Source organism: Juglans microcarpa x Juglans regia, chromosome 2S, assembly GCF_004785595.1.
Source record: "Juglans microcarpa x Juglans regia isolate MS1-56 chromosome 2S, Jm3101_v1.0, whole genome shotgun sequence".
Taxonomy (NCBI): Eukaryota; Viridiplantae; Streptophyta; class Magnoliopsida; order Fagales; family Juglandaceae; genus Juglans; species Juglans microcarpa x Juglans regia.
In genome coordinates, this window is record NC_054597.1 from 34,306,419 (window position 1) to 34,327,889 (window position 21,471).

The window sequence follows — 21,471 nt, forward strand, 5'->3', positions numbered from 1 at the left end:
TTGGATGCAAATGGGTTTTTAAAACCAAACTCAAAGCAAATGGTTCAATTGAAAGGTATAAAGCTCGTCTGGTTGCAAAAGGCTATACTCAAGTTGAAGGCCTCGATTATCATGAGACTTTTGCACCTGTTGCAAAAATGACTACTGTCAGGTGCTTGTTAGCTGTAGTAGCCACTCAGCAATGGATCATTCACCAACTCGATGTCAACAATGCCTTCTTACATGGTGATCTTGATGAAAAAGTATACATGACACCACCTCCTGGATATTGCCCTAAGGGGGAGACTCGTGTCTACCGCCTCCGCAAATCCCTCTACGGCCTCAAACAAGCATCCCGCAACTGATTTTTTTAAACTAACAACTGTGCTTCTTGATGCAGGTTTTACTCAATCGCAGGCAGATCACTCTTTATTCACCTTGGTCACACCCACGAGTATCACCATTGTACTTGTCTACGTTGATAATATTCTGGTTGCTGGAAATGATCTTTCCCAAACTAAGACATTCAAACATGCACTCTCTACCAATTTCAACACCAAAGATCTCGGCTCCCTCAAATATTTTCTTGGTCTCGAAGTTGCTCGTTCACAAAAAGACATTTTCCTTAATCAACGAAAATATCCTCTCGATATTCTGAATGACAGTGGCCAACTTGGTGCTCGGATCGCTTCCTTTCCCATGGAACAAAACTTGAAGCTCACAAATCAAGATGACGCCCTTCTTTCCGACCCTAGTGCCTATCGGCGACTCGTGGGACGACTCATCTACCTGACCATCACTCGTCCTGATATTGTCTTCGCAGTGAACATCCTCAGTCAGTTTATGCATGCCCCCGCCTTCCGCACATGCAAGCCGCCACTCGTGTTCTTCGATACATTAAAGACAGTCCAGGCCAAGGCATTTTCTTTCCCTCTTCCACTACTTTATATGTAACTGCTTATACTGATTCAGATTGGGCCAGCTGTCCCACTACTCGTCGCTCTACTACCGGCTATTTCATTCAGCTTGGCACGAGTCCTATTTCATGGCGCACCAAGAAACAAACGACAGTAGCTCGCTCTTCTGCTGAACTTGAATATCGTGCCATGGCCGTCACCACTTGCGAGCTCACCTGGTTAAAACAACTCCTCGCTGATTTTGGTATTTCTCATCCTGAACCTTTCAGCTTACATTGTGATAATCAATATGCTCTGCACATTGCTCATAATCCTGTGTTCCATGAACGTACCAAGCATATTGAGATTGATTGTCACATTATTCGAGATAAGATCCGATCTGGTCTCCTCAGTGCAGTCCATACATCATCACATGAGCAAATTGCGGACATCTTCACCAAAACCCTCGGCCGAGAACTTTTTCATCATTTTTTATGCAAGTTGGGCATTACAGATCTTCATGCGCCAACTTGAGAGGGAGTATTGACACAATCCAATCTGCTCATTCTCAGGATTCCAAATTGCACAAAATCAGCCACAGAATCATCACCATAATTCTAGGAATAGTCATTGATTTGTAAATATTAATTCTTTCCTTATATTTGTTTATTTCCATACTTAGTCTAGCCTCTTGTATCTATTTAAACAAGAACATATCATTGTATTAAGTAGGCCATTGAAATAAAATTATTCTGTTCCTTACATTCCTGACACATTTCCCACTCCATACGGTAACCGAAGCAAATGTGTACAGTCCAGTCTACCGAAGTACCAATTAAAGTTCTAACAATATTGGTATTGGACTCATGTGTCACCTTCCAAATTTAATAAATATGTAATTAAAATCATTGCATTAGATTGAACATATATTAAAATCTTTAACTTTGAACTACAGTACATTTAAGTTTATCTCTAAATTTAAAAATTAACTGCTCACACTCTATAACTATTAATTAATTTATTTAAAATATTGTTTCTCAATTTTGAGTTACAATATATTTAAGTTAGGAAATAATAATTTAAGTATCAAATTAAATTATTAATTAAATGTAGTTGGTATAATTGTAAAATATGAAAAAAAATAAATTAAAAATATTATTATTAAAAAATAATATAATATTATTATTTTGACTAATTCAATATATAAATATAGTTATGGAGATTTTAAATTTATGAAAAATATATACTTTTTATTAAATTTTAAAGTTTAATTCGATAAAACTTATGACAATACTCTAAGATCTCACGTGATAATTACCAGCAAACCTCTCTATTTTTTTCTTGACAGATAAATATCACATCATCACATGGTCGGTAAAAATAAGTGAATTTAACAGCTAGCTATCTAGCTGAGTCTTCTTTAATTTAGTGGAGACAGAGTATTATTCTATGGAGATAATTTTGTGCTAATTAAGCCAATTAGGATATAAATTCATTGCAATATTATTCCATTTAACCTCTAAACCTTTATATCAGATGATTGAAGCTTAATTTTATTTTCTTTGGTATGGACGGACATGTTACTTGTTAGTTATCAATTAGAAGATAATTAGTAGACAGGAAAATAAGGACAACATGCATGACGAGGGAAGAAACAAAAACAACAGCCTGGACGGACACAATCTAATTATAAAGCAAAGACGTTGGAAAAGAAAAATGTCGAGAATTCTTGTAGGGAATCGCGATAGCTGATGTGGTACCACCAAACCATCTGATCTGTGTCCACGTGGCCTAACCTGACACGCCATCGCCCATCGTCATACCAGGCTGGCTTTTTTATGTGGATTAGACAGCCACCGACACGTGCGGGTCCCATAAGTTGAGGAGAAAGGAAAGCATTATTATGCGCATGCATGAGGTGTTAAGCATTAATATATGTAGTTGAGGACACGAATTAGAAACGACACATGAGCTGTGATCGATGCTTAATTAATAAAAACTAGCTATTAGCCTAATTAATTGTTTATCTGCAATCAGACTAATTAATTAAACAATTACTAATCAAATATAGTGGTTGTTAATTTGTATCTATCATGGCCCAGATGACATATATATATATATTCTTTGATTGTACTGCTTTCCTTCCTTCGAGCTAGCAAGCTGTCCTTTACGCAAGTACTGCTAATTTCCATTAACTCTTTATATATATATATAGTCGGCGGGACAAGTCTTGATGATCAAATACTTTGAGGATGTCTGACAGCTCAAGTTACTACAAAAATTTGCATGCACTTTTGTCTTCTTGACGACTTCATATATATATATATATATATATATATATATATATATATATATATAATCAAGAAGTAGTACTGGATCGATCGAAGAATCATGGAAAATATTATGTCATAATTATATTATTGATCAAATTAAGGAGCAATTTATAATATATATAAGCAACAAATTATTAATTAACTTGCATGCATGCATGCATGCATCAGTTAATATGATCTATATTCAAATATCCCCCTCCAAGTATAATTAGTTTTGTCGGTGATCATGGTTTTTCAAAAGGATCCTACGTACCTGTAGCTATCTATCAACCCTCAATATCTCTTTCAAAAAATTAAAAATAAAAAATAAAAAACTCTCTAATGATCGATCATGATTAGGTGACCATACGATCGAAACCCCATTAACGTGGACCCCTGCATCCTCCTCCAACCAAATGCCAAGCTAGCTACCTAGCTACTAGCGTCCATATATAATTTTCTATCATTCAACAAATTATATATTAATTAATTTGATCCTAATAATGTATTATTTTTACTCATTATATACACTTCACTTTTTTTTTTTTTATAATTTTTTGTTTTTCTAAAAAATTTGTATTGTATGGATGATAAATAGCATAATTTAATTAATTTAATAAAATAATAAAATAAAAAATATGTAGTGTGAGACGATCTCTTGCATATAATTCCTTACTTAAATCGGTACAGCCAGCACGTACGTTCCTTCCCATATCATTAATTCCGGTCGCTCAGGTCACTCATCCATCGATCCACTACTTCAAAACCAAAGGTCCAAAACCTCCTTATCCTTCTACAATCTACACCACCACACCCACCGCGATGACGAGGAAAGTCATGCCACCTCTCTCCGTCATGCTCGCACTCCCTCTCCTCTTCTTATTCTTATCCTCCACCGGCACCCATGCCCATAATATCACCCGTATACTCGCTAAGCATCCCGACTTCTCCACCTTCAACCACTATCTCACCCTCACCCACCTCGCCTCCGAGATCAACCGCCGCCTCACCATCACCGTCCTCGCCGTCGACAATGCCGCCATGTCATCCCTCCTCTCCAAGCATCTCTCTCTTTACACCATTAGAAACGTCCTCTCCCTCCACGTCCTCGTCGATTACTTCGGCTCCAAGAAGCTCCACCAGATAACAAACGGTACTGCCTTGACTTCCACCATGTTCCAAGCCACCGGCTCCGCCCCTGGATCCTCAGGGTACGTCAATATCACCAACCTCAAAGCTGGAAAAGTTGGCTTTGGCGCTGAAGATAATGACGGCAAGCTTGATGCTGTCTATGTCAAGTCAGTTGAGGAGATCCCGTACAATATCTCTGTCATACAAATCAGTCAGGTAAATCGTTTTTTTTTTTTTTTTTTTCCCTTGAAGACCATTAGAAATTTTCAAGTTTCACGTATGATCAACATATCCCGCTTATTCTTTGGTAAATGGAACTCAATGAGTGTTTTGTGTAACAATTTTCGGATGAAAATGGTCAGGTTCTAACTTCCCCCGAAGCCGAAGCACCGACGGCGGGGCCAAGCGACCTGAATTTAACGGCTATACTGTCGAAGCAAGGATGCAAAACCTTCGCCGACTTGTTGATATCTTCGGGAGTCGGCTCGACATTCAACGAGAACATCGACGGAGGGCTGACGGTGTTTTGCCCGACCGACACCGTTCTCAGCGGATTCATGCCCAAGTACAAGAACCTAACGGCGCCTCAGAAGGTGTCGTTGCTGTTATATCACGGCATTCCCGTGTATCAGTCGCTGCAAATGCTGAAGTCCAGTAACGGAGTTGTGAACACTCTGGCGACCGACGGAGCCAACAAGTACGACTTCACCGTACAAAACGACGGGGAGGAGGTGACGTTGAAGACGAAGGTCGTGACGGCGAAAATAACGGGGACTGTAAAGGATGAGGAGCCGTTGGTGGTTTATAAGATCAACAAGGTTCTGTTGCCTAAGGAGTTGTTTAAGGCTGCACCAACGCCAAAGCCGGCACCGGCGCCCAAGGCTGAGGCTGAGGCTGAGGCACCCAAGGGTGATGATGCCTCGGATGCAGATGCGCCAGAGGGTGATGATGTGGGAGATCAGACGGCTGATAATAATGGGGCTGCTGGATTGGATGGTGGGAAATTGGTGATGGTGTTTTTGAGTTCGTGTGTGGGATTTTGGCTAGTGTGATTGGTGGTTACGCATAGTGGTGGTGTAACTTTTCATCCCATGAGTCATGAGAGGTGACACCCTGGCGCCACATATTGAAAAGAAAGCACCACATTTTCTGTGCGAGAGATTTTATTCTTTTTCGTTTGTTTTTTTTCCCTTATTGATATGACACTTTAAGTGTGGAGAAAAAAAAAAAAGAAAAACAAAAGAAAGAAGAAAGAAATAAGATGCCAATTGCTTGGCCCCTTCTCTCCCCCCGTTTCTTCTTTTTCTTTTTTGTTTATATATATATATTTATATAATTATTCTATTGAATTGAATTTAATTGTATTTTATAGTGCCAAATCTGAGATGTGGGATGTGAATGTTATCTGTAAAATGCTTTGAGACTGAGGTGCATAAATATTTTATAATGATGCTTGTTTTAAATTGTAGCATAGCACTATTCATCTGATAGCATTGGTAATGAACTAGTCAAATGTCAATGTAAGTTCAAATTTTAGCTAGATATGAGAAAAAACCTCCACATTAGACTAGTCAATGATTCAAAGCTTAATATTTGAGCTACAGTAAAGCTTAAGACTTGAGTTACAGCAAATCTTAAGTCCTCTCTAAACATGACTAGCTACTATTCATAATGAAAAGTAATATTTTATTATTTCATCACTTCCCTCTCTTTGAATGGTAAAACATGCATATCATGTATTAGTAAATTTTTTATTTATTCTATTGATTGCGAATATTGATAGAATATACACATTATTTCTACAAAGTATAGAATATATGAATTGTATTTGTAAAAAAAAAGTAAAAAAAATATTATATTATATTATTATTTTAACTTTAAAATAGCTAGTCCAATATAAATTCAATTAGTTAAAATTAATATTATAGTCAAAAATTAAAACTCTAACTTAATAATAACTAGCCCATTGTCAATGTTACGAGAGATGCATTAATGGGAGTAGATTACTATGTTTTTGGATAGAAGAACACCAAAAGTCAAAGAAAAAAAAGTTGATAGATATTAATGGATCATGATCGCCCAGCTAAAGCTTCGATAGCAAGTAAAGTACACATGACACTACTACTCTGTTCACTCTGAAGCCTGTACTGTACAAGTACAACCACTTTCTTGAATAAATTCTCTGTTCAAAGGTTCATTTCCAACGCACACTCTTTGAGATTTCTTCGTTCAAACTGCATGATGCTTCTCATGGGCATTGCTTTGTAGATCTATGGAATGCTTATTTCCATTTTTAAATGCTCCAAGTCATAGGATTTTTCCCATCTCAGCTGATCTTTTTCTTACGAGATATGTCAAGCGGCGGTTTTGATGACAACATCGAGAGAATTTCTCTTCTTCTTCTTCGATCCTTTGGTATTGATCTTCAGGATCAACGAGAGTTTTGATGCCCCTAATCTCGTATTTTCGGGCCAATAAATAGTAGGTTTGCTACTACTAGTTCCTTCCTGCCAATCATGTCTTCTTTCCCCAATACTGGGGAAAAAAAAAATCAGGTTATGCCAATATATATTATTTTTAGCTACTACCCAGCATGGCTTACCGCCTTAAGTTCGCGTGTAATCTTCTCCACAAGTACTATGACCAAATATCCATCTAATTCTGTTCACAGTGTCTAACAATTACTTCTTCCATACCCAAACAGCAAATCAAATATAAGTAAAAGGGCTTATATAATATACTTATTCGTCTCAATATTTGTACACTTGTTTTGTAAATTAATGTACAGTAGCATGTTGCAGAAGCTAAATCTACAACCCTTTTTCAACATGAAAAATCAACTAAACAAGTATATATTAATTATACATGGCGAAAAAGAATAAAGATAAAAGAAACAAGTTTTGATCAATGCTTATCATCCTCGAATTGCTCTCTAATTACTCGGTAGATCATCATCCCCTACTAACTATTCCTCATAACCAAAATCGCCCCAGCGAACATTGTGCTTCGCAGCAAGATAATGCACCCCAACTGGACCACCACTACCGTATGTGTAAAGCTCTGGAGCAACCTTCTTCTCTTCTAATTCCTTCAATAATGGAGTGAATACTGCCCAAGCTGCATCTAGCTCATCACTTCTAATGAATAATCGCCGCTCTCCTTCAATTGCATCAATCAGCAGCCTCTCATATGCATCTGGTGTCTCTCTTGGATACCTTGACCACCCCAGGACTTATAAGTATCAGTAAATAATTAATTATAGAGGAAGGAAGTATTAGTTTTGCACAAATATTTGTCTCCCTTGTGAGTGTACTCTCTTATTTTTTGGTCAAATACACAATTCATTCCTAAACTACCAGGTATTTTACACTTGGCACCTCAAACTATCAAAATCGATAAACTACTCTCTCAAATTACCATCAAATCGAAGATGGCACCCTCTTTACAAATCTGACCATTAAGATGGCAGAAAACAAATGATGTTGGCATAATTCTTAACCCATGTGTTTTGTTTTGAGGGTGTAATAAGTCAATTTTGATAGTTTGGAGTGTAAAACATCAAACATTTCATAGTTTAGGGGTGAAGAGTGTATTTGACCATTTTTCTCTTAAATTTTTCATTTGCATAAATTTAATATATTACAGAGAGGATATCTGCATTTTGTAAAGACAAAACGGCTTGGTACCTAAAATCAATTGTTTTTGTTGTTAGCTTATTACCTGGCTTTATAAAGCAAGTTCAGCCCGATACCGCAATCCAATCTCATTCCAAGACCAGGGACCTTGTTGTTGAACTTCAGATATATAGCTTCATCAGGTTCTATGCGAATTACAAGCTCATTTCTTGCTTGATCTAAATCGGTTCCAAACTTCTGATTGTACAAGTTACCCGGAACATTTTTGAACTGAACTCTAATTTCTGCTCTGGAATTTCGATGCAACAACAATTGTTGTTACTATATTGAACACTCTCTACAATAGACAAGGGCATAGCAAAGATATGATTCCCCATAGATCTGAGCAGTATTGACCTACCGTTTTGAATGGAGAGCCTTGCCTGCTATCATCAGGAATGGAACTCCATCCCATCGTGCATTATTTATAAAGAGAGTGGCTGCTGCAAAAGTTGGTGTCAGGCTATTCTTTGACACAGTCATTTCATCAGTATAAGCGGGATATGATGTATTGCCATCAGAATCACCCTTATATTGACCTACAACCACATCTTCAAGCTGAACAGGTTTCATGGAACGTAAAACCTTAACCTGATTCAAGGCCACGTTCATTACAGTGTGATTGCAAGATGGGCTACAGTTTAGCTTTAAAGTTGAAATAGATTTTGTGTAAGTAAACAAAAGCTGTTGAATATTCACAAGACTTGATACTGGTAGACAGTTGGGATCATTTTAAAAGATATGTTTCAATACCTTCTCATTCCTAATGTCCTCGGCATCTAAGCTGACAGGAGTGTCCATTGCAAACAGTGCCAGTGTTTGCAGAAGATGATTTTGCATTATATCCCGGATGATACCATCGTCATCGAAGTACCTGGACGAAAAAATAGCACAGTGAATCAATAGTTTGGTCTACATGAGTGAGAAATTTTGTTTATTAAATGGAATAATTTTTTTTTCCAGAGTAGTCTAAGGAAATATTGAACTGACCTGCCTTGTCCCTCTATCCCAAAATCTTCAGAAAAAATCAACTGTACATTGCGGATGTAGTTCCTAGACCATAAAGGCTCGAAAACCAGATTTGAAAAGCGAAGAACCAAGAGATTTTCCACAAGCTCCTTACCCATGTGATGGTCAATTCTGGACAAAGATTAACATGGTCTAAGCTGTGTATGTGCACACGTGTGAATATGTGCCTTAAACTCCATCTCAAGAGCCAAAAATGCAGAAAAGTACATACCTAAATATTTGGTCTTCCCTCAGGTATCCTTTTAAGCCTCTGGTCAGCTCCCTGGATGACTCTGTGTCGCGACCAAATGGTTTTTCAATAATGACTCGAGTCCAGCCGTTTTCTGAAGAAGCACGAGATTTGGCACATCTTGCCACATCCACAAACATGTTTGGTGGCACTGCTAGGTAAAACAGCCTATTTGATAGTCTTCCAGCCTAAAAGAAGCAAAACGTTTACTAGAGGGAATTATATTATAATAGTTTTGAAACACTTGATGAGAGCTGAAACTAGTCTATTGCTCTTAAATCCTAGTATGTTAAAACAACTCAAGAATAAGAACAAAGAAAGAAAAGACCAAAATCTGGAGCATTATATTTGACATTGAATCCACCCCAAGCCCCCCACCTTTATCTTTTGTAATGCAAGTCCTACAGAAGTTAAGATTATCTTCTGCTTTATAGACATTAGTGATGTATTGGTTTCTGATATGCCAGTTTCTACGTCCCTATATAGATTTTTCTAAGCATTGCAGTTGGACTTGATAAGAAGAAACATGCATATCATTCTCCAATATGCATATTTCTAACACAAATGGAAGTAGAAGGTAAAATGGCTTCATAGTTTGTTACTCCCACTGCATCATCATAACAAGAAAATTTAGCCTTTTCAGCCAAATCTAAGCGATTTGGATGGATTCATAACAAGCAGTAGCTACCCAAAAGTCTTTTTTCTTATATTCTAACCTACTTTTCAAATTTCGCTAGCCAGTATAAAGACAATCCAACTAAAGCCTGGAAAGCTGTTATTAGAAGGCTTGCACCTATTTATATACATAGTCTCAGCCGCAAAAGAGGAATTGAAGAAGATATCCTATATATCTTAATTTTATAAATAATTCATATTACCTCCTTCCCTTTCAGCTTCTTGTGCAATCCCAAGAAATGCTCTTCCGAGCTATATTGACCAGAATGGTAAAAACATCTTTTCAAGAATGCATCTATCTTCTCATTACAATTCTCCCTGTAATCCCTCAAATTAGAGTAATCAGGGCAACGCACAACATATTTGGTTAAAAAATATATGAACTTAGTTTCTAATAAATTAAGATAAATAAAATAGCACCTCTTGTCAACTCTACAAGTCAGGGTTTTGCTGATCATATTCCTTAGCTCCTCATCGGTCATTATACTCCGAGCATAACCGAATATTGTAAAATTCTGAAACGATAAAAAATACAAAAGGGAAAACAGATCAGCAGATCTAAAGTAAATTACAGGTAAGGCCTATCTTCCAAAAGAATTTCTGAAAGTATCATAGAATTGAACCTCAGGCAAACGATCTTCATTAAAAAGAGCAAAGAGTGCAGGAAAGATCTTTCGCCTAGAAAGGTCACCGGAAGCCCCAATAATAACAATGCTGAGAGTAGTCTCGTCTTTCTCTGTTTCTAAGAAAGGAATGTACTCTTTTTGAGCTGGATTCTCAACATGCTCTGTAGTTAGAGAATTTACCCGTGCACCTGCTCCATAAATCCACTTTGATCTCAGAATTGGAACTCGAAATGACTAGAGTACAGTAGAAAATTCGCAAAAAACATTGAAAATTTAACAATAAGATCATCAAAGCAGACTACACTAAGCTTTTTTTATATATAATTTTTAATTTTTGAAGAAGGCATATAGCTGGATGATCTGGGTCTAACGTTGGACACAAGGAGAACATTTTTGGACGAGAAAGGAGCCGTTCTATTGTCTTACTAACCATCATCATAAAACTTTCCAAAACTGAACTCTTTCCTAGTAGATTAGAAAGATCAGAAATCTCCCACTTAGACTTCCTTGAAGAGCAACAGGGAAGTAACTAAGGAAAGCATCCAACTATCATTATATGTACCATTTGCTTATTATTTAAAACTACTTCTCTATCTCGTTTTCCGAAAATCCAAGGCGTAATTTACTTTGCTAAAGCGACACAAGTATAAATTTGGCTTCGCAAAATATCAAACACATTGTGTACAAGCACAAGGACCGTCATAAAGAAGCAGAATTCCATGTTAAACTAAAGTAGAGGTGCACGAACTCACCAGCCTGCAGAGAAACAGCATTTGTCGGCTGAGCATACGAAGCTTTGAGCTCAAAATGCATGTTACGATGAACTCTTGAATTGTTCGTACAAACCGAGATCCCCAACAGCTTTCTTTTTGGTATAGTCCGAGTCTCATAACCGAATGAAGACGGTGACAAAAAGCTATTTGAGGAAGAAGCACTTAAGCGTAAAGCCATGCAGCTGTGTAGACAAATAAAAAGTGGAAGGGTTTCTTCTTGATAAAATTAAAGAACTTTCATGCAACTCCGATCCCAGGAGTAACAATATAAATGCTGGGATTTTATAATGGTCTTCCTTAGTGGTAGGAAAGTAGATAAAAAACTGTATGTTGAAGCGATTAATTGCACTTATTGTCTCTACCATACCGTCCATTCTCACCAACAAACCCTGAAATTGTCCAAGATTAGCCAGAAAAACAAAACTGTTTCCTCTCTCTACCGCCTATTCTGAGAATCTCATCTGACTTTCAGATGGTATATGGATGTGACCAAGGCGGGTAACCATCCAACAACTCACTGGGTTTTATCGCTTGTTGGGGAATAATTCTCTTTCCAAAATTTTCGTCTCGTTTTATCCAATCTCCTTCTTGTATAAATTATTACTTTACCTATTTAATTTGCTCTCATTTTGACATTTTATGTGTTTTAATTTTTTTTATTTAATAATTAAAGAAATAATTATTAACATATTGGTATATTCTTTTATATTTTTTAAAAATATTTTAAAATGATAAAAAAATATGAATAAAAAAATAAAAAAAAATAAAAAAGCTAATTTGGCCTAATGATCACTTGGAGTTGGAGTGGTGTTACTCAGGCAGCAAAGTAGCATCGTTTTAATTTATATATAACTTTTTCAAATTAATTATTACAATTTTTCTAAACTTTCAAACAAAATAAAAAATAATTTAAAATTTTCAAATCTCTAAATAAAAATAATATTATAAAACATATTATAATAATATTTTAATTTTATAATATTTTTTATTCAACTTTTTCTTTCTTATTTTTTAAAATTTAAAAAATATTCAACTCAAATTATTTTACTATTATTTATAAATTATTTTATTACTATTTATAAAATTTTCATTCCATCTAACTGTCCAAACGATCGTGAGAGCCTCTGATCAGTCAGATGTCTATCATAAAGGCTTTGAATTTCGGATGGTCTATGAGTTTGGATTTTGCCCTTTCTTCCTTTTTCTAGTTTGCTGCTAATTCTTTTTAATTGATTCTTGTAGATTGTTGAATGTCTTCAAGGGAAGCAGCACATAATATATATCTATATATATATATATATTTTGTTGCAGAGAATTCAGATTTACATTTAGAGTAGGAGATAGATAGAGAAATGAGGTAAAGTACTTTACGCTAAACTTGAATTTAAATATATTTTTATACCTACTCATGTGAACTAACGATCATTCTAAACCAACTTTACTCTGTCACGGTAACATATACCCGCTAGCTGCTAACCCTGTTTTTTCTCTCATGCAACCCATCTTATCCAATAGCTTATTATAAGGAAATAAAAACAAGTGCTAGCTAGGAGCTGGTTTGGATTAAAAAAATATAACGACGTGATTTTAAATGAAATATGAAAGTTAAAAAAATATTATTAGAATATTATTTTTTTAATATTATTATTATTTTTAAATTAAAAAAATTAAATTGTTTATTATATTTTATATAAAAATTTTAAAAAAATTATAATGATAAAATGAGATAAAATAAAATATTTTTCGAATCCAAACAGGCGGTTTGAAATTATACGAAAATAAAAACAGGTGCTAGCTTATAAATCTCTAGGATGAGGCCGTTTGAAATTAATTTTGCTTGTTAAAGAGAAGTTTGGATCGAGAGCTCGAGACGCAACGCTGATTGTTTACGTTCTGACTCTAATAAATTATTCCGCCGGCCTAACTTTCTTGGGTTGAACTACTGTTTCCCAGCAACTTTATATCACTGCTAATTTTATCTAATATCAACTACCAGTACCACTTAATTAACTTTTGTTTTATTACTTGATAAGAGAAAAATTCATCTAACTTGCAATATTACAAGACAGCTGTTTCAATAGAACAAACTCAAACTGTAACAAGATTTATTTTAATATAATAGCCAAGTATTTATTTTTATTTTATTTTCCATCTTCCTTAAATTGACGTGAGCTTTGAGGACCCTGTCTGTCATCACTTCCAAGCTGGACATGGCGTTCGTTACATCGGCATTTTCTGCTTCTGATTATCACAACTAAACTGGTTTTTCAGATCCCCATTGAAGTAAAGGTAGCTTGTTTTGCCAGAGGCTGTTTTTGCAGACAGCGGAGAAAAACTAGCATAGTCCTCCACCTCCGACTTTGCTATGCATATTTTTGCAATATAATTGAACATGTCGTGTCCTCTGATAAAAGGTTGAGCTGCGTAGTCCTTAATCGGCATCCACTAAAGAATAAGAATATAAGAAAAAAATGAACACAAAGGAAACCTTGTTGGTTGCAATATTTCAGAAACTACTGGAGATTAAACTAAACCGACTTCCAATGCCAAGATGGGGATATTGGAGATTAAAGCCTTCTATTCCAAAAATTAAGCGGACAGAAGATGGAAGGGACTTTTTTTCATGTCCATTGTCCTCTGCCAACACATGCTAATGAAAAGTAGGTACTCTCGGTTTTCATGGTTTCGTATTGGCTCTCAATGAGTTACCGGTTTAAACTGAAAAGGCATGCTGCCCCCAAGGATACATGTAACAAGCAACCAATGCAAGGGGAAGGTTCAAGAGTTTATATGCAAAGTATTTCACTGTTCATCACATATCATATCAAGCATGACATGTATGTACCAAGATAAATGTTAGTTTGCCCCCTCAAGTGAACCGCTAGTGCATTTGTTTTTGTTTTTATTTTAAATGTTTAAAAAAGTTATCACTAGTGAATTTGTGTGTTTTTTATTTTAACATTTAAAAAAAAACACAAAAAAATCAAAATGCGTACACTTGAGGGGGCAAATCGGGGCCCATTACTAGATATCAACTACAGGTCTTGACTGCAGCCTATGCTGGAAAGAGAAAAAGGAAACATATTATTGCCATGCTCTAATCCTGAGACATGCTCAGGAGACAGTTGACATTTTCCTCAAAAGTCTTCTCTTTTATCACATAAGACTTGAAAACTGATCTACATTTGCTATTGGTATTACATCCGCCTAGTATGATTTTGGATACATTTATGTAGTGAGAAGTGTTGTGAATGGTAATAATAAAGTAATGAAAAAGTAATAATAAAATATTAAATAATAGTAAAAAGTAATAAATAGTAGTAGAAAGTACGTGAAAAGTAATAATAAAATAATGAATAGTTGTGGAGTATTTTGAGATAATCTAAAGAATACTAACAGCTAGTAGGATTGACAAAAGTTTGAAACCTTATCTGCTTTTCTCCAGTACTGTGACTTGTAGATTAGCAAATGGTTTTAATTTTTTTTTTTTGTTTCAAAGGTCTAGTTCAAGTTGATGCAATTTTATCTTAAATTAACACTTTTATCGTATTATTGTTATCAAAATTTACCTTGGCAGCTTCAATCTCACTATTCTGCTTCTGGATGTCAAAGGAGTGTGGTCGTAACATGCAGACAAAGAACAAATCTGATTTGCTAAAGAATGACTTGTGGCTTTGCCTGTATTGACAGAGAGAGCAGGGAGAGAGATGGTAATGAGACCAAAACTAAAAGTTAGATTGAAAACTATGATCAGCTTTTTGTGCAACAAATGGATATAAATTTGCAGAATGCGAGACAGTCAAGTTGCCTTTTACAGGGAACTGAGGGAAGACTTTCTATTCAGCACATCTAGCACAACAATACCTGCTTACGCAGATTAAATTGGATACTTGTAGGAAATTTTCGTACCTGAATGCTAAAACTTCAACAAATTCTGTCTCAATCTGAAACAAAATAAAAGAAATGGTCTTAGAACTACATCCGCATGCATGTATATGAACTTCATATTCATTTGAGTAGTACTCCACCAATTGCACATTAATCACTTACTCCTGTCTCCTCTTTGACTTCCCTGATGGCGGCTGTACAAATATCTTCACCCTGTGAATGGAAAATTACAAGCCAAGTTGAAAATATCTCCTAAAATGTTCTTCATCAAAAGAATCGCACCCAAAATGTACTCACTTCATCAACAACACCAGTTGGAAACTTCCACACGCTTGTTCCTTTGAATTTGCCACTATTCTCCTGAACTACGAGCACCTACCATATGATCATTTCAATTTTAGTAGTAGTTCAGAATGTTAAGCCAGCCATCACAGCAATTTCATTCATTGTTTTAGTAGCTATTCATTTTTTGAACCAAAAAACTATCTCATCCAACTATAATTAAGCAAGAAGCATGTAGGCCGATTAAGGAGGGGGGGACTGGGTCTTCAAAATTTAGAAGAAGTGCAGGTTTCTCTCCATGTGAAGTTGGCATGGAATCTATAGCAAGCTTCGTCGCTATGGGCGAAATTTCTCATTAGTATATATGTAGGGGTGGAGCATATTTTGCTGGTTTCCTCGAATAAAGGATCGAATTCTTGGAGGATGTTGATGAAGTGTTTTCCGAAAGTTATGGCGAACTCGAAATGGAAAGCGCGAGAAGGCAATGTCTCATTTTGGAGAGACAATTGGGTAGAGAATGGGCCATTATATACTCAGCATCCAATTAGTGAATTTCTAGAATTAACGTTGAAGGAATGTGAATTAGAGAGTGGATGGAATATTGAGTTGTTTATTCGGCTAGTAGGCTCGGAAAAAACAAAAGAGCTCCTTCTTCAATTGGGACAAAGCAAACCTAGTGATGATAGGTTGATTTGGTTGAAAAATCCTAATGGTATATTTACTACGTCTTTGGCATGGCAGTGTGTAAGAACTAGTGCGATAGAATTCTCTTGGTCGAAATGGGTGCGGCATCCGGCAATTTCTAAGAAAATTTCAATGACCATGTGGATGCATGATTGCTTAGCTGTGGATGATTGGATTCACAGACTGGGTATTTTTATGGTCTCACGGTGTAATTGTTGTTCTATAGGTGGTTATGAGGATCAATGTCATGTGCTTGCAAGAGGGGAGTTTGCTGAGCAGGTATGAAATATTTGTAGCTTGCAGGTTGGGATGTCGAATATGGTTGGAAGAAACTGGAGGGATAGAGTTGAATGTTGGCATCGCCGTGCGAGGGGATCGTCTAACTCTAGGAAGTTACTTGGGATTATCCCATTGGTAATTACCTGGAGATTATGGTGGAGACGATATAAAGCACAGATGGAAGGAGTGCTAGAATTGGTGAGATCAGTGTGGTGCTCTATCAAACACTGGCTTGCATGGATTGTTTTGAAATTTAAGGAAACAAACGAGTTAACTCGACTGGATGAGGAGATGCTTTGTGGCTTGAATTTGCCAATAAAACAACCAAAAAAAGTGATGGTTAAACAGGTTGTTTGGTCTTGTCCAAAAAGGGGATGGTTTAAACTGAATGTAGAAGGGAGTTCTATAGGTAACCCAGGGCCCTCTGGTACTGGTGGAATAGTGAGAAATGATTGAGGAGACTTGGTGTGTGGATTTGCTTATTCTACAAGCTATAGTTCGAATAATGCGACTAAGGTTATGGGGCTGCTTTATGGCCTTAGACATGTGCTCTCCTTGGGTGTAATAGATGTGGAAATTTAGATGGATTCATTGCTTGTCATCCAATGGTTAAAGGTTAAAAGGTATGAATTGTGGTACTTGGGGGATTATTGAGAAGAGATACTTGAAAGACGGGAAGGAATAAATTACTTCATCAATCATTCTTACATAGAAATAAATGCAACGGCGGATGGTTTGGCTCGGTTGGGAGCTAAGGGTCGAAATGGCGTGTGGAAGTCTTACTCAGATATCCCTATGTTATTGAAAGGAATAATTAGACTAAATAAGGGTGGTTTTCCTTACCTTAGGAAAGTTAGGTAATTTGTTTATTTATTGGTTATAAGTGGATTTAATGTTGTTACCATTACTTTCGTCTGCGATAAGTAAGGGTTTTAATAATAAAAAATACTAGACATAAGTTTCATACTTTGTACACCTATTTAAAAATATATCATTTTATCTTTTTATCTATATAAAGAAAATGATTTCAGATATATTTGTAAATAAAATAACTATAATTAAGCAACCTTTCAGACCTTTGGGGGTCATTAATGGCTCCCAAATCCCAACTCTCCATGTTGGGGCGGAAAATCAATTTTATATGGCAGCTCAAAAATCAAAATACTAATTAAATACGAAAACATTCAGATATGAAACGAAAAGTAAAACAGGATCAACTGATCCCCCCCATTGTCAGGATTTCTGAAAACCGGAAATCAATACAAAATAAAATACCTCTCTTTGACTGTTCATGACAAAAGCACCAATACCCACTCGATGGGAAGCATTTGCAGGTAGAGTATCAGTAGTTTCAGGGATCCAAAATACAAGCATCAAGTAATCTGGTTCAGCGTGGTGATACCTAAATCCTTGCTGTAAAATTTGCAGAAGAAGATTATGAAAGCAAAGCAGAATTTAGATCAAAGACTACAGGCATTGAGGAGTTGTATAGAATTTTCTATTTGTAAATAGTATTCTTATGTCAAAAGTGTGTGCTAGCCATCTGTACTTAAAATTACTTCTTTAATTACTAAATAAAAAAAAATTATCAAGCAGTCTAATTGAACGGTACAACTTGAGAGCCAAAGTAATTTTTTTAAAAAAAATAAAAAATCACGAGTTTACCTTAACTGCAACATCAACGAGATTTGCGTTTTCAATGGGTAATTTGATCCAGATACCTTTCTTCCCCTGATAGTAAAACCCTAAATTAAATCATAACATACTGGTACAAATTAAGGAGAATTTAAAGCTTGAGCATTTACACGAAAAAAAAAAAAATATTAATGATGATAAGGTTAGAAAATATGTATATAATTAATGACCCCACCTGTTCCCTCCATTGTGATATTGACGCTTGAAGCAAGGGAGAAAAGACCGTAGAATCCATAGGCTTCTCCATGTTTACAGAAACGCCTCCATAGAAATCTTCCACGCAAGGAAGTAACTCAGCCTGATCATGTTGATGAACTCTATTTTCGGCCATAACTTAATTCGCTACTGATACGAGGAAATTGTTGAAACTAAGGAGGAGGAGGAGGAGGAGGAGTTTCTGATCAAGAAAGGAAATCTACGACCTGAAGGATTAAGAAGTTAAGAAAGTAATCATGCATGCTGCAGAGAGTAAAATATTGGTTACCCCAAACATGCAACAGGTTAAAGATCACAAATTGGATAAGGAGGTTGAGGGCGAGATTCCATAATACCAAGATGATGATCAGTAGTCGACGTTCTCTCTGAAACTGAAAGCGAAGGAGAGGTCTACCTTGTCTGTAAATGAAGATGTTACCTAAATTAATGCCGAGGCTCTTAATATATATATATATATATATATATATATATATATATATATATATATATATATATATAGCTTTGATCATTCAATGTCACCAGGTACGACCAATTCATCAGCCAAATTCCAGAGATTATATAAATTGCTGATGAGGAACCAGGCAATTCAATCAGACAATTCAATCAATATTTTATTTTATTTTTAAATCAAATTATGCACTGTAAAATTAATTTTTTAATACCAATAAAAGCTATTGTTTATTAAATATTACATGAATTAAGTGGCATGCTCGCTCGCACGCAGTAATTAATTAAAGAATATTTAATTAATCCAAGCCAAATCATTTTCAAGGTCTCATGGCTAGTGATGTTGGTGTACAAAACTATTGATATTTTTTTTATTGAAGAGATCAAACTCTTTAAAATTACTTTATACCACAGATTATATATATTACGCATTTATAATTAGATGGGGGTGGGTGATGTGGGAGTGAGTAGATGAGGATGCATCTACCAAAATAAAAGCCTCGGAATCCAAAAGTCCGACTATTCAAACGTGTCTATATATAATATATGAATAAATATAAATAGAAGTTACTGTTGGGAACAACCATTTTGTATACATGATGTGACATTATTTAGATCACACATATTCAAAGTCTAAAATAAAAAAGTAAAGAATTAAAAGTAACCATGTAGTGAGTGTAAAGTGTGTACTGTTACAGTGGCTTCTCTCTAACATTACTCATAATATAATAGATATTAATTCTTACATTTCGATCCAATATTATTTATCATCTTCGTCATCACCCTTTATCAATATTATCCATCACATTACATTATTATTAAAATATTTTTTTTTATTTTTATCTTATTTCTTAAACATTTGATATCACATTATTTTGGAGATAACAAAATAAAAATGGTTATATAAATAATCAAGTTTATTACAAAAATTGGGGCAGAAAACATTTCATATTTTCAAACGTCCTAGATCTATTTCCGCAATTAATAAGTTTTTTTTTTACAATGCATTAACCTTCAATCTTTCATGCAGCAGATTCTTGACACAATCAAACATTCCCTTAATTAATTTGTCTTCGGATGCTGCCATGTTTGCGTTGATACGTCATATTCATCAACCCCCAACTAATTATAATAAATAAATGTCATGGTTGCATGTGGTGTTCCCCGTCCCGTTGAAGGCAAGTCATTTACATTATCGTTAATCAAACTCAACATTATATGTTGGTACGTACTCAATTTCTCGGTATCTACATGATGGCTGTAATTAACGTTTGATCGATCAGCTAGTTAGTTGTGGCTGACCATTCCTACCATAAGCAAGCTGGTCGACTTTCTACCAATTTTAGCGACAGGAAAGTCAACAATATATACAATGTTATTTCCCAGAAAAAACAAAGAAATTAATAAACCAATTCTATGCATGATTACCACAATTCTGGGATACCAATGTTGACTTAGGCCCGGTTTGAATAAACAGTTCAGATGAGATGAGATGAAATATTTTAAATAATAGTGAGATTTTTTATTAGAAATAAGATGAGACAGTTTGTAAAAAAATATATATTTATATAGTGAGATGAAATGAGATTCTTTTTACTTTTTAGAATTTGAAAAAGGTGTGAGTCCTACAGTATTTATAGAGTACCCGAATCCTTGAGATTTTACATTGTTCACGTACTGTTCACGTTAGGTTATACAATTTATTTACCGTTTTGAACTGTTCATTGTCAGTTTTATATGGTTTATTTATTGTTTATTTGAGTGGATGTTTTTAAAATTTAGAGATAAAATACAATGTTTGAATAGACAAAACTCTATGACCGTACAACACAGATGAGATGGTTTGGTCATTCAAACCAGGCCTTAGAAAGATTCCAGATAGACAGCACGCAGTTACAAAGAAATCTTCATATTTAATTATAAGACAATAACATAAACTCAACAAAAGAAATCAAGTCATGTTTGTAGTCGGCTGGCCACTTCAAGACTTTCATCCATCTTTTTAAAGTTGGCTTAAAAAATTTCGACATATATTTACGTTAGTGGCATGCAATACTATATCAATTGACTGTATATTAATTTCATGCATGCATGCACTGTTTTGATGACTTTTGAAAAAAATAAGTATAAATGGAATTTGAAAGAAATTTCTATATTTTTGGAATGAATCTTATATATGTACACTGAGAGGGCTTATTTATACATAAAGAAGCCAAGTAAAATAAGGAAGTATATAAATACAATTATCTCCTAATCTAGGTAGTATTATAATCAAAATAATATACATCAACACCCCTTGAAATTCTAGATGGTAGAACCAATTTAAGTTTGGAAACAAGATCACGAAGTTGACTGGATGGATGGGATGTCGTAAAAATGTCAGAAAATCATATTCAAAGTTGATGGAGAAAAGAAGCAAGGTGTCTTACTGAAGATAATGCCTAATGAAGTGACAATCAATCTTGATGTGTTTGGTACACTTATAGAAAACATTATTATGAGTATTTTGTATGGCACTTCGATTGTCACAATAAATGAAAGAACAAGTTGTTTGAGTTGCACCCATATTTGCCAAAGCTAGTGTAACCATAAAAGCTCATGAGATGTAGTGTGAGCAAGAGCACGATACTCAAATTCTATACTAGAGCAAGCAACA

At 35.2% G+C, this 21,471-nt stretch overlaps 3 protein-coding genes across 5 annotated transcripts; 1 reads left to right on the top strand and 2 right to left on the bottom strand.

Annotated features, from left to right (window-relative positions):
• The first annotated feature begins 3,854 nt into the window (after nt 1–3,854).
• Nucleotides 3,855–5,445, top strand: LOC121251749 (fasciclin-like arabinogalactan protein 2). Its single transcript, XM_041151089.1, has 2 exons — nt 3,855–4,534; nt 4,681–5,445. Exons 1-2 carry the CDS (start codon nt 4,010–4,012, stop codon nt 5,368–5,370), a joined length of 1,215 nt encoding a protein of 404 aa, XP_041007023.1. The 5' UTR covers nt 3,855–4,009; the 3' UTR covers nt 5,371–5,445.
• A 1,588-nt stretch (nt 5,446–7,033) lies between these two features.
• Nucleotides 7,034–11,881, bottom strand: LOC121251750 (glucose-6-phosphate 1-dehydrogenase, chloroplastic-like). 2 transcript variants are annotated; one of them, XM_041151090.1, is made up of 10 exons: nt 11,304–11,881; nt 10,549–10,739; nt 10,346–10,440; nt 10,129–10,243; nt 9,233–9,438; nt 8,983–9,132; nt 8,746–8,866; nt 8,354–8,583; nt 8,039–8,242; nt 7,034–7,533 (listed from the first exon to the last, which is right to left on the bottom strand). In XM_041151090.1, the coding sequence occupies exons 1-10, from the start codon at nt 11,500–11,502 to the stop codon at nt 7,284–7,286; spliced, it is 1,761 nt and encodes a 586-aa protein (XP_041007024.1). In that variant the 5' UTR covers nt 11,503–11,881; the 3' UTR covers nt 7,034–7,283. The 2 variants fall into 2 exon arrangements, with proteins under 2 accessions (XP_041007024.1, XP_041007025.1); XM_041151091.1 differs by having other exon boundaries at nt 10,549–10,785; nt 11,304–11,410.
• A 1,439-nt stretch (nt 11,882–13,320) lies between these two features.
• Nucleotides 13,321–18,824, bottom strand: LOC121251751 (nudix hydrolase 2-like). Of its 2 annotated transcripts, XM_041151093.1 has the most exons (9): nt 18,704–18,824; nt 18,328–18,574; nt 18,123–18,188; nt 17,733–17,870; nt 15,510–15,587; nt 15,375–15,425; nt 15,234–15,268; nt 14,894–15,002; nt 13,321–13,769 (listed from the first exon to the last, which is right to left on the bottom strand). In XM_041151093.1, exons 2-9 carry the CDS (start codon nt 18,481–18,483, stop codon nt 13,545–13,547), a joined length of 858 nt encoding a protein of 285 aa, XP_041007027.1. In that variant the 5' UTR covers nt 18,484–18,574; nt 18,704–18,824; the 3' UTR covers nt 13,321–13,544. The 2 variants fall into 2 exon arrangements, with proteins under 2 accessions (XP_041007027.1, XP_041007026.1); XM_041151092.1 differs by lacking the exon at nt 18,704–18,824 and having other exon boundaries at nt 18,328–18,674.
• Between the last annotated feature and the right edge of the window lie 2,647 nt (nt 18,825–21,471).

Bases quoted from the DNA above. Each gene is read 5' to 3' on its own strand.
- LOC121251749 (XM_041151089.1), top strand. From the start codon at position 4,010: ATGACGAGGAAAGTCATGCCACCTCTCTCCGTCATGCTCGCACTCCCT. The intron at 4,535-4,680 runs GTAAATCGTTTT...GAAAATGGTCAG, and splicing joins CTGTCATACAAATCAGTCAG to GTTCTAACTTCCCCCGAAGC.
- LOC121251750 (XM_041151090.1), bottom strand. From the start codon at position 11,502: ATGGCTTTACGCTTAAGTGCTTCTTCCTCAAATAGCTTTTTGTCACCG. The intron at 10,441-10,548 runs GTTCAATTCTAT...TTATCGTTTCAG, and splicing joins ATGAAGATCGTTTGCCTGAG to AATTTTACAATATTCGGTTA. The intron at 9,439-10,128 runs GTAATATGAATT...TGCTTCTTTTAG, and splicing joins AGAAGCTGAAAGGGAAGGAG to GCTGGAAGACTATCAAATAG.
- LOC121251751 (XM_041151093.1), bottom strand. From the start codon at position 18,483: ATGGCCGAAAATAGAGTTCATCAACATGATCAGGCTGAGTTACTTCCT. The intron at 15,269-15,374 runs GTAAGTGATTAA...ATTTTGTTTCAG, and splicing joins AAGTCAAAGAGGAGACAGGA to ATTGAGACAGAATTTGTTGA. The intron at 13,770-14,893 runs GTAAATTTTGAT...CTTATTCTTTAG, and splicing joins GTGAGATTGAAGCTGCCAAG to TGGATGCCGATTAAGGACTA.